At 43.4% G+C, this 12796-nt stretch overlaps 1 protein-coding gene across 1 annotated transcript in view; it reads left to right on the plus strand.

Annotated features, from left to right (window-relative positions):
• camta2 (calmodulin binding transcription activator 2) overlaps positions 1 to 12796 on the plus strand; it is a 136083-nt gene that overhangs the window by 93377 nt on the left and 29910 nt on the right. The window contains 3 exon segments of the mRNA XM_052458900.1: positions 1898 to 2079; positions 9604 to 9682; positions 11366 to 11645. Coding sequence (XP_052314860.1) covers positions 1898 to 2079; positions 9604 to 9682; positions 11366 to 11645 — 541 coding nt within the window.

The raw sequence follows: 12796 nt of genomic DNA on the forward strand, positions 1-12796 counted from the left end.
GGTTAGTTTTAGGGTTAGGGATTCGTTTTAGGGTTAGGAGCTTGGGTTAGTTTTAGGGATAGGATCTAGGGTTAGGAATTAGGGTTAGTTTTAGGGTTAGGGATTAGTTTTAGGGTTAGGAGCTTGGGTTAGTTTTAGGGATAGGATCTAGGGTTAGGAATTAGGGTTAGTTTTAGGGTTAGGAGCTAGGATTAGTTTTAGTTTTAGGGTTAGGAACTAGGGTTAGTTTTAGGGTTAGGAGCTTGGGTTATGGTTAGGGTAAATAGGATTTTAAATGGGACTGAATTGTGTGTTCCCTCAAGGTTAGTTATTCAAGACTGTGTGTCGGGGGAGGGGAGTTACTATCATGTGGCCCTCAATGGAAAACTCTCTACTCGTCCAGCAGATGAAAGGAGAGAACGTGAGAAAGAAAGACAGCAGAGAACGGGAGATTGAGGGAGGGAGGGAGGGAGGGAGGGAGGGTGAGTGGGTGGGTAGGAGAGAGAGGGAGGGTGAGTGGGTGGGTAGGAGAGGGAGGGAGGGAGGGAGGGTGGGAGAGGGAGGGTGGGAGGGGGAGAGGGAGGGAGGGATGGAGGGTGAGTGAGTGGGTAGGAGAGGGAGGGAGGGAGGGAGGGAGGGAGGGAGGGAGGGAGGGTGAGTGGGTGAGTGGGTGGGTAGGAGGGAGGGAGGGAGGGAGGGAGGGGAGGGAGGGAGGGAGGGAGGGAGGGAGGGAGGGAGGGAGGGAGGGAGGGAGGGAGGGTGGGAGGGAGGGAGGGAGGGAGGGAGGGAGGGAGGGTGAGTGGGTAGGAGAGAGAGGGAGGGAGGGAGGGAGGGAGGGAGGGAGGGTGAGTGGGTGGGTAGGAGAGAGAGAGAGGGAGGGAGGGTGAGTGGGTGGGTAGGAGAGAGAGAGGGGGGAGGAGGGAGGGAGGGAGGGAGGGTGGGGAGAGGGAGGGAGGGTGAGTGGGTGGGTAGGAGAGAGAGAGAGGGAGGGAGGGAGGGAGGGAGGGAGGGAGGGAGGGAGGGAGGGAGGGAGGGAGGGAGGGAGGGAGGGAGGGTGGGGGAGAGGGAGGGAGGGAGGGAGGGGGTGAGTGGGTGAGTGGGTGGGTAGGAGAGAGAGAGAGGGAGGGAGGGAGGGTGGGGGAGAGGGAGGGAGGGTGAGTGGGTGGGTAGGAGAGAGAGAGAGGGGAGGGGGAGGGAGGGAGGGTGGGAGGGAGGGAGGGAGGGAGGGAGGGAGGGAGGGAGAGAGGGAGGGAGGGAGGGAGGGAGGGAGGGAGGGAGGGAGGGAGGGTGAGTGGGTGGGTAGGAGAGAGAGGGAGGGAGGGAGGGAGGGAGGGAGGGAGGGTGGGAGGGAGAGGGAGGGAGGTTGAGTGGGTGGGTAGGAGAGAGAGAGAGAGGGAGGGAGGGAGGGAGGGTGAGTGAGTGAGTGAGTGAGTGAGTGAGTGAGTGAGTGAGTGAGTGAGTGAGTGAGTGAGTGAGTGACAGGGAGGGAGGGAAGGTGGGAGAGGGAGGGAGGGTGGGTGAGGGAGATGGAGGTTGTGGGAGTGGGTGAGGGAGGGAGGGAGGGTGGGGAGAGGTTGGGGGATGGAGGAAGGGTGGGAGGGTGGAGAAGAGCGAGGGAGGGTGGGGGAGAGGTTGGGGGGTGAGGGAGGGAGGGAGGGAGGAGGAGAGAGGGGGAGAGGGAGGGAGGGAGGGAGGAGGTTGGGTGTGTAGGGTGGGGGGAGAGTGAGGGAGAGAGGGTGGGTGGGTGGGGGAGAGGTTGGGGGGGTGGAGGAAGGGTGGGAGGGGGAGGGTGGGGGAGAGGGTGTAGAGTCGTGTTCATTTGCAAAAAATGTTTTTTTTTCTCTCCTTCCCTCCTCTCTCTCTCCCTCTCCTTCCCTCCTCTCTTTCCCCCTCCCTCTCTCCCCCTCCCTCTCTCCAGTCAGGCCCATGGTTTGAGAGGAGGATAGTTGGAGTATGTGAGAGGATGATGGAGGGAGGAAGGTGGAGAGGAGGGGGAGAAGAGCGCCTCGCTCACTCCATACGCCACAGAGGGATGACACTGCTCCACCTGGCCGCTGCACAGGGATACACACACCTCATCCACACACTCATCCACTGGAGGTATACACCCACACCAGATACTCACATACAGTTGAAGTCGGAAGTTTACAAACACTTAGGTTGGGGTCATTAAAACTTGTTTTTCAACTTCTCCACAAATGTTTTGACAAGTCGGTTAGGACATCTACTTTGTGCAGGACACAAGTCATTTTTCCAACAATTGTTTACAGACAGATTATTTCACTTATATTTCACTGTATCACAATTCCAGTGGGTCAGAAGTTTACATACACTAAGTTGACTGTGCCTTTAAACAGCTTGGAAAATTCCAGAAAATTGTGTCATGGCTTTAGAAGCTTCTGATAGGCTAATTGACATCATTTCAGTCAATTGGAGGTGTACCTTTGGATGTATTTCAAGGCCAACCTTCAAACTCACTGCCTCTTTGCTTGACATCATGGGAAAATCGAAAGAAATCAGCCAAGACCAGAAAAATAATTGTAGACCTCCACAAGTCTGGTTCATCCTTGGGAGCAATTTCCAAACGCCTGAAGGTACCACGTTCATCTGTACAAACAATACTATGCAAGTATAAACACCATGGGACCACGCAGCCGTCATACCGCTCAGGTAGGAGACGCATTCTGTCTCCTAGAGATGAACGTACTTTGGTGCGAAAAGTGCACATCAATCCCAGAACAACAGCAAAGGACCTTGTGGAGATGCTGGAGGAAACAGGTACAAAAGTATCTATATCCACAGTAAAACGAGTCCTATATCGACATAAACTGAAAGGCCACTCAGCAAGGAAGAAGCCACTGCTCCAAAACCACCATAAAAAAGCCAGACTACGGTTTGCAGCTGCACATGTGGACAAAGATCATACTTTTTGGAGGAATGTCCTCTGGTCTGATTAAACAAAAATATAACTGTTTGGCATAATGACCATCGTTATATTTGGAGGAGAAAGGGGGAGCCTTGCAAGCTGAAGAACACCATCCCAACCGTGAAGCACGGGGGTGGCAGCATCATGTTGTGGGGGTGGCAGCATCATGTTGTGGGGGTGCTTTGCTGCAGGAGGAGGGTCTGGTGCACTTCACAAAATAAATGCATCATGAGGACGGAAAATGACGTGGCTATATTGAAGCAACATCTCAAGACATCAGTCAGGATGTTAAAGCTTGGTCGCAAATGGGTCTTCGAAATGGACAATGACCCCAACATACTTCCAAAGTTATGGCTCAAAATGGCTTAAGAGCCACAAAGTCAAGCCCTGACCTCAATCCTATAGAAAGTTTGTGGGCAGAACTGAAAAAGTGTGAGCGAGCAAGGAGGCCTACAAACCTGACTCAGTTACACCAGCTGTCAGGAGGAATGGGCCAAAATTCACCCAACTTATTGTGGGAAGCTTGTGGAAGGCTACCCGAAACGTTTGACCCAAGTTAAACAATTTAATGGCAATGCTACCAAATACTAATTGAGTTTATGTAAATTTCTGACCCACTGGGAATGTGATGAAAGAAATAAAAGCTGAAATAAATCATTCTCTCTACTATTATTCTGACATTTCACATTCTCAAAATAAAGTGGTGATCTTAACTGACCTAAGAAAGGGAATTTTTACTAAGATTAAATGTCAGAAATTGTATATTTATATATTTTTACTGGATTAAATGTCAGGATTTGTGAGAAACTGAGTTCAAATGAATCTGGCTGAGGTATATGATAACTTCCGACTTCAACTGTATATGCATGCTCACACGTATATTAATATATTTTTACTTACACAGATCTAGGATGTGTTATTTTAGTGTTCCCTTTATTTTTTTTGAGCAGTATATATATTATCATCTCCAGGCTGTTCTATAGGTAGTAGTGGTAGTAGTAGTATATAATGTATATATTATCATCTCCATGCTGTTCTATAGGTAGTAGTAGTAGTAGTAGTATATAATGTATATATTATCATCTCCATGCTGTTCTATAGGTAGTAGTAGTAGTAGTAGTATATAATGTATATATTATCATCTCCAGGCTGTTCTATAGGTAGTAGTGGTAGTAGTAGTATATAATGTATATATTATCATCTCCATGCTGTTCTATAGGTAGTAGTAGTAGTAGTAGTATATAATGTATATATTATCATCTCCAGGCTGTTCTATAGGTAGTAGTGGTAGTAGTAGTATATAATGTACATACTATCATCTCCAGGCTGTTCTATAGGTAGTAGTGGTAGTAGTAGTATATAATGTATATATTATCATCTCCATGCTGTTCTATAGGTAGTAGTAGTAGTAGTAGTATATAATGTATATATTATCATCTCCATGCTGTTCTATAGGTAGTAGTAGTAGTAGTAGTATATAATGTATATATTATCATCTCCAGGCTGTTCTATAGGTAGTAGTGGTAGTATATAATGTATATATTATCATCTCCAGGCTGTTCTATAGGTAGTAGTGGTAGTAGTAGTATATAATGTATATATTATCATCTCCAGGCTGTTCTATAGGTAGTAGTGGTAGTATATAATGTATATATTATCATCTCCAGGCTGTTCTATAGGTAGTAGTGGTAGTAGTAGTATATAATGTATATATTATCATCTCCAGGCTGTTCTATAGGTAGTAGTGGTAGTAGTAGTATATAATGTATATATTATCATCTCCAGGCTGTTCTATAGGTAGTAGTGGTAGTAGTAGTATATAATGTATATATTATCATCTCCAGGCTGTTCTATAGGTAGTAGTGGTAGTATATAATGTATATATTATCATCTCCAGGCTGTTCTATAGGTAGTAGTGGTAGTAGTAGTATATAATGTATATATTATCATCTCCAGGCTGTTCTATAGGTAGTAGTGGTAGTAGTATATAATGTATATATTATCATCTCCAGGCTGTTCTATAGGTAGTAGTAGTAGTATATAATGTATATATTATCATCTCCAGGCTGTTCTATAGGTAGTAGTGGTAGTAGTAGTATATAATGTATATATTATCATCTCCAGGCTGTTCTATAGGTAGTAGTGGTAGTGGTAGTATATAATGTATATATTATCATCTCCAGGCTGTTCTATAGGTAGTAGTAGTAGTAGTAGTAGTAGTGTATAATGTATATATTATCATCTCCAGGCTGTTCTATAGGTGGTAGTAGTAGTATATAATGTATATATTATCATCTCCAGGCTGTTCTATAGGTAGTAGTGGTAGTAGTAGTATATAATGTATATATTATCATCTCCAGGCTGTTCTATAGGTAGTAGTGGTAGTAGTAGTATATAATGTATATATTATCATCTCCAGGCTGTTCTATAGGTAGTAGTGGTAGTAGTAGTATATAATGTATATATTATCATCTCCAGGCTGTTCTATAGGTAGTAGTGGTAGTAGTAGTATATAATGTATATACTATCATCTCCAGGCTGTTCTATAGGTAGTAGTGGTAGTAGTAGTATATAATGTATATATTATCATCTCCAGGCTGTTCTATAGGTAGTAGTGGTAGTAGTAGTATATAATGTATATATTATCATCTCCAGGCTGTTCTATAGGTAGTAGTGGTAGTAGTAGTATATAATGTATATATTATCATCTCCAGGCTGTTCTATAGGTAGTAGTGGTAGTAGTAGTATATAATGTATATATTATCATCTCCAGGCTGTTCTATAGGTAGTAGTGGTAGTAGTAGTATATAATGTATATACTATCATCTCCAGGCTGTTCTATAGGTAGTAGTGGTAGTAGTAGTATATAATGTATATATTATCATCTCCAGGCTGTTCTATAGGTAGTAGTGGTAGTAGTAGTGTATAATATATATATTATCATCTCCAGGCTGTTCTATAGGTAGTAGTAGTAGTATATAATGTATATATTATCATCTCCAGGCTGTTCTATAGGTAGTAGTAGTAGTATATAATGTATATATTATCATCTCCAGGCTGTTCTAAAGGTAGTAGTGGTAGTAGTAGTATATAATGTATATATTATCATCTCCAGGCTGTTCTATAGGTAGTAGTGGTAGTATATAATGTATATATTATCATCTCCAGGCTGTTCTATAGGTAGTAGTGGTAGTAGTAGTATATAATGTATATATTATCATCTCCAGGCTGTTCTATAGGTAGTAGTGGTAGTAGTAGTATATAATGTATATATTATCATCTCCAGGCTGTTCTATAGGTAGTAGTAGTAGTATATAATGTATATATTATCATCTCCAGGCTGTTCTATAGGTAGTAGTAGTAGTATATAATGTATATATTATCATCTCCAGGCTGTTCTATAGGTAGTAGTGGTAGTAGTAGTATATAATGTATATATTATCATCTCCAGGCTGTTCTATAGGTAGTAGTAGTAGTATATAATGTATATATTATCATCTCCAGGCTGTTCTATAGGTAGTAGTAGTAGTATATAATGTATATATTATCATCTCCAGGCTGTTCTATAGGTAGTAGTGGTAGTAGTAGTATATAATGTATATATTATCATCTCCAGGCTGTTCTATAGGTAGTAGTGGTAGTAGTAGTATATAATGTATATATTATCATCTCCAGGCTGTTCTATAGGTAGTAGTGGTAGTAGTAGTATATAATGTATATATTATCATCTCCAGGCTGTTCTATAGGTAGTAGTGGTAGTAGTAGTATATAATGTATATATTATCATCTCCAGGCTGTTCTATAGGTAGTAGTGGTAGTAGTAGTATATAATGTATATATTATCATCTCCAGGCTGTTCTATAGGTAGTAGTGGTAGTAGTAGTATATAATGTATATATTATCATCTCCAGGCTGTTCTATAGGTAGTAGTGGTAGTAGTAGTATATAATGTATATATTATCATCTCCAGGCTGTTCTATAGGTAGTAGTGGTAGTAGTAGTATATAATGTATATATTATCATCTCAAGGCTGTTCTATAGGTAGTAGTGGTAGTAGTAGTATATAATGTATATATTATCATCTCCATGCTGTTCTATAGGTAGTAGTAGTAGTAGTAGTATATAATGTATATACTATCATCTCCAGGCTGTTCTATAGGTAGTAGTGGTAGTAGTAGTATATAATGTATATATTATCATCTCCATGCTGTTCTATAGGTAGTAGTGGTAGTAGTAGTATATAATGTATATATTATCATCTCCATGCTGTTCTATAGGTAGTAGTGGTAGTAGTAGTATATAATGTATATACTATCATCTCCAGGCTGTTCTATAGGTAGTAGTGGTAGTAGTAGTATATAATGTATATATTATCATCTCCAGGCTGTTCTATAGGTAGTAGTGGTAGTAGTAGTATATAATGTACACTGCTCAAAAAAATGAAGGGAGCACTTAAACAACACAATGTAACTCCAAGTCAATCACACTTCTGTGAAATCAAACTGTCCACTTAGGAAGCAACACTGATTGACAATAAATATCACATTCTGTTGTGCAAATGGAATAGACAACAGGTGGAAATTATAGGCAATTAGCAAGACACCCCCAATAAAGGAGTGGTTCTGCAGGTGGTGACCACAGACCACTTCTCAGTTCCAATGCTTCCTGGCTGATGTTTTGGTCACTTTTGAATGCTGGCGGTGCTTTCACTCTAGTGGTAGCATGAGACGGAGTCTACAACCCACACAAGTGGCTCAGGTAGTGCAGCTCATCCAGGATGGCACATCAATGCGAGCTGTGGCAAGAAGGTTTGCTGTGTCTGTCAGCGTAGTGTCCAGAGCATGGAGGTACTACCAGGAGACAGGCCAGTACATCAGGAGATGTGGAGGAGGCCGTAGGAGGGCAGCAATCCAGCAGCAGGACCGCTACCTCCGCCTTTGTGCAAGGAGGAGCAGGAGGAGCACTGCCAGAGCCCTGCAAAATTACCTCCAGCAGGCCACAAATGTGCATGTGTCTGTTCAAACGGTCAGAAACAGTGTCCATGAGGGTGGAATGAGGGCCCGACGTCCACAGGTGGGGGTTGTGCTTTCAGCCCAACACTGTGCAGGACGTTTGGCATTTGCCAGAGAACACCAAGATTAGCAAATTCGCCACTGGCGCCCTGTGCTCTTCACAGATGAAAGCAGGTTCACACTGAGCACATGTGACAGACGTAACAGTCTGGAGACGCCATGGAGAACGTTCTGCTGCCTACAACATTCTCCAGCATGACCGGTTTGGCGGAGGGTCAGTCATGGTGTGGGGTGGCATTTCTTTGCGGGGCCGCACAGCCCTCCATGTGCTCGCCAGAGGTAGCCTGACTGCCATTATGTACCGAGATGAGATCCTCAGACCCCTTGTGAGACCATATGCTGGTGCGGTTGGCCCTGGGTTCCTCCTAATGCAAGACAATGCTAGACCTCATGTGGCTGGAGTGTGTCAGCAGTTCCTGCAAGAGGAAGGCATTGATGCTATGGACTGGCCCGCCCGTTCCCCAGACCTGAACCCAATTGAGCACATCTGGGACATCATGTCGCTCCATCCACCAACGCCACGTTGCACCACAGACTGTCCAGGAGTTGGCGGATGCTTTAGTCCAGGTCTGGGAGGAGATCCCTCAGGAGACCATCCGCCACCTCATCAGGAGCATGCCCAGGCGTTGTAGGGAGGACATACAGGCACGTGGAGGCCACACACACTACTGAGCCTCATTTTGACTTGTTTTAAGGACATTACATCAAAGTTGGATCATCCTGTAGTGTGGTTTTCGACTTTAATTTTGAGGGTGACTCCAAATCCAGACCTCCATGGGTTGATACATTTGATTTCCATTGATAATTGTTGTGTTATTTTGTTGTCAGCACATTCAACTGTGTAAAGAAAAAAGTATTTAATAAGAATATTTCATTCATTCAGATCTAGGATGTGTTATTTTAGTGTTCCCTTTATTTTTTTGAGCAGTGTATATTTATATATTATTACTTACACACATACACACACACCACATACACACACACCTCATCCACACACACCTCATCCACACACACCTCATCCACACACACCTCATCCACACACACCTCATCCACACACACCTCATCCACACACACCTCATCCACACACACCTCATCCACACACACCTCACCTCACACTTGTTTGTGTTGAGAGAATCTCCTGATGTACAAAAATAACATTTTGTAACATATGAATTATGCATCTCATCCAGTTTTAGCATCCTGGTTCCGTGAGACAGGCAGAATGTCGACTTAAAACATCTGGTCACAGATCAAAATTTATTAGAGCAATTATACATGAGAGGGAGGGGCTAAACCGGAGAGGGAGGGGCTAAACCGGAGAGGGAGGGGCTAAACAGGAGGCGGGAGGGGCTAAACAGGAGAGGGGGAGGGCTAAACAGGAGAGGGATGGCTAAACAGGAGAGGGGAGGGCTAAACAGGAGGGGGGGGGAGGGGCTAAACGGGGGGAGGGGCTAAACATGAGGTGTTGGGGGGGCTAAACAGGAGAGGGAGGGGCTAAATGGGGGAGGGGCTAAACATGAGGTGTTGGGGGGCTAAACAGGAGGGGGAGGGGCTAAACAGGAGTGTAAACTATTCAACCTCTTTTTGCTGAACTGCAGTTTTAACATTGTGTTTGTTTTTCCTCAGGAGTGTCAACAGTGACAGTCTGGACGTAGAGCAGGAAGTTGATCCGCTCACCGTCGATCATTTCTCATGCACTCCTCTGGTGACACTCACTTTTACATCAAACATTTGGTCTTCACCGCTCTCTAAGACTGTAGTCTATATTCTAGTATCTGATACTCTCTAAGACTGTAGTCTTTATTCCAGTATCTGATACTCTCTAAGACTGTAGTCTTTATTCCAGTATCTGATACTCTCTAAGACTGTAGTCTTTATTCCAGTATCTGATGCTCTCTAAGACTGTAGTCTTTATTCCAGTATCTGATACTCTCTAAGACTGTAGTCTTTATTCCAGTATCTGATACTCTCTAAGACTGTAGTCTTTATCCCAGTATCTGATACTCTCTAAGACTGTAGTCTTTATCCCAGTATCTGATACTCTCTAAGACTGTAGTCTTTATTCTAGTATCTGATACTCTCTAAGACTGTAGTCTTTATTCCAGTATCTGATACTCTCTAAGACTGTAGTCTTTATTCTAGTATCTGATACTCTCTAAGACTGTAGTCTATATTCCAGTATCTGATACTCTCTAAGACTGTAGTCTTTATTCCAGTATCTGATGCTCTCTAAGTCTGTAGTCTTTATTCCAGTATCTGATGCTCTCTAAGACTGTAGTCTTTATTCCAGTATCTGATACTCTCTAAGACTGTAGTCTTTATTCCAGTATCTGATACTCTCTAAGACTGTAGTCTTTATTCCAGTATCTGATACTCTCTAAGACTGTAGTCTTTATTCCAGTATCTGATACTCTCTAAGACTGTAGTCTTTATTCCAGTATCTGATACTCTCTAAGACTGTAGTCTTTATCCCAGTATCTGATACTCTCTAAGACTGTAGTCTTTATCCCAGTATCTGATACTCTCTAAGACTGTAGTCTTTATTCTAGTATCTGATACTCTCTAAGACTGTAGTCTTTATTCCAGTATCTGATACTCTCGAAGACTGTAGTCTTTATTCCAGTATCTGATACTCTCTAAGACTGTAGTCTTTATTCCAGTATCTGATACTCTCTAAGACTGTAGTCTTCATTCTAGTATCTGATACTCTCTAAGACTGTAGTCTATATTCCAGTATCTGATACTCTCTAAGACTGTAGTCTTTATTCCAGTATCTGATGCTCTCTAAGTCTGTAGTCTTTATTCCAGTATCTGATGCTCTCTAAGACTGTAGTCTTTATTCCAGTATCTGATACTCTCTAAGACTGTAGTCTTTATTCCAGTATCTGATGCTCTCTAAGACTGTATTCTTTATTCCAGTATCTGATACTCTCTAAGACTGTAGTCTTTATTCCAGTATCTGATGCTCTCTAAGTCTGTAGTCTTTATTCCAGTATCTGATGCTCTCTAAGACTGTAGTCTTTATTCCAGTATCTGATACTCTCTAAGACTGTAGTCTTTATTCCAGTATCTGATACTCTCTAAGACTGTAGTCTTTATTCCAGTATCTGATACTCTCTAAGACTGTAGTCTTTATTCCAGTATCTGATACTCTCTAAGACTGTAGTCTTTATTCCAGTATCTGATACTCTCTAAGTCTGTAGTCTTTCTTCCAGTATCTGGTACTCTCTAAGACTTTATTTTGTCATCAAACCCAGATAAAACGTACTGTCTTGCTTTCATTTCTGTTTTTTTAGCAGGCTAATGCTGCTATTGTCATTTCTGCTCTGTTTCTATCTGATTGTATTCGTTGAAGTAGGTTTTTACAGTGTAATCCTGTCTTCTGTAGATGTGGGCGTGTGCTCTGGGACACCAGGCAGCAGCCGAGGTTCTATATGGTTGGAACAGCCTGGCGCTCGGAATTCCCGACTCACTAGGCCGCCTCCCCCTCGCAGTTGCACGCTCTCGCGGACACACATGCCTCGCCCGCGCGCTGGAGGACCTACACACACACCGCCCCGACACGCACACACCCACAGAGAGGGCCGAGGAGGGGGCTCAGGGGGAGCAGAGCACCACCCCCACTCCACAACTCCCCCCCTCTCCACTGTCCACCAGTCCTGACACAGGTGGGCCACACACACCTACACTACCGTTCAAACGTTTGGGGTCACTTAGAAATGTCCTTGTTTTCTAAAGAAAAGCACGTTTTTTTGTCCATTAAAATAACATCAAATTGATCAGAAATACAGTGTAGACATTGTTAATGTTTTAATTGACTATTGTGGCTGGAACGGCTGATTTTTACATAGGCGTATAGAGGCCCATTATCAGCAACCATCACTCCTGTGTTCCAGTGGCACGTTGTGTTAGCTAATCCAAGTTTATCATTTTAAAAGGCTAATTGATCATTAGAAAACCCTTTTGCAATTATGTTAACACAGCTGACACAACAGTGAAGACGGGACTCTGGGATGTTGGCCTTCTAGGCAGAGTTGCAATGAAAAAGCCATATCTCAGACTGGCCAATAAAAAGAAAAGATTAAGATGAATAAAAGAACACAGACACTGGACAGAGAAAGGTTGGAAAAAGTGTTATGGACAGAGGTGTGAGAAGATTGAGGTGTTCGGATGACAAAGATGAACATTCGTGAAATGCAGAAAAAATGAAAAGATGCTGGAGGAGTGAACTGTGAAGCCTTCTTCTTTAAGAGGCTCCTCTGTCCTCCACTCGTTACCTGTATTAATGGCACCTGTTTGAACTTGTTATCAGTATAAAAGACACCAGTCCACAACCTCAAACAGTCACACTCCAAACTCCACTATGGCCAAGACCAAAGAGCTGTCAAAGGACACCAGAAACAAAATTGTAGACCTGCACCAGACGCAGAAAAATTAAAAGATGCAGTGAACTGTGAAGCCTGGTGGAGGCGATGTGATGGTCTGGGGGGCGTTGAGCTGGTAAAGTGGGAGATTTGTACCGGGTCAAAGGGATCTTGAAGAAGGAAGGATATCACTCCATTTTGCAACACCATGCCATACCCTGTGGACACCGCTTAATTATGAGCCAATTTCCTCCTACAACAGGACAATGACCCAAAGCACAGCTCCAAGCTATGTAAGAACGATGTAGGGAGCCAGCAGTCAGCTGGTAGTGGAGTAGCCAGCACAGTCACCGGATCCCAACCCTATTGAGCTGTTGTGGGAGCAGCTTGGCCATATGATACATAAGAAGTGCCCATCAGGAGGTTCCTCAGGAAGCATGGGGGTGAAATCTCTT

This window comes from Oncorhynchus keta, chromosome 13 (genome assembly GCF_023373465.1).
Source record: "Oncorhynchus keta strain PuntledgeMale-10-30-2019 chromosome 13, Oket_V2, whole genome shotgun sequence".
NCBI lineage: Eukaryota > Metazoa > Chordata > Actinopteri > Salmoniformes > Salmonidae > Oncorhynchus > Oncorhynchus keta.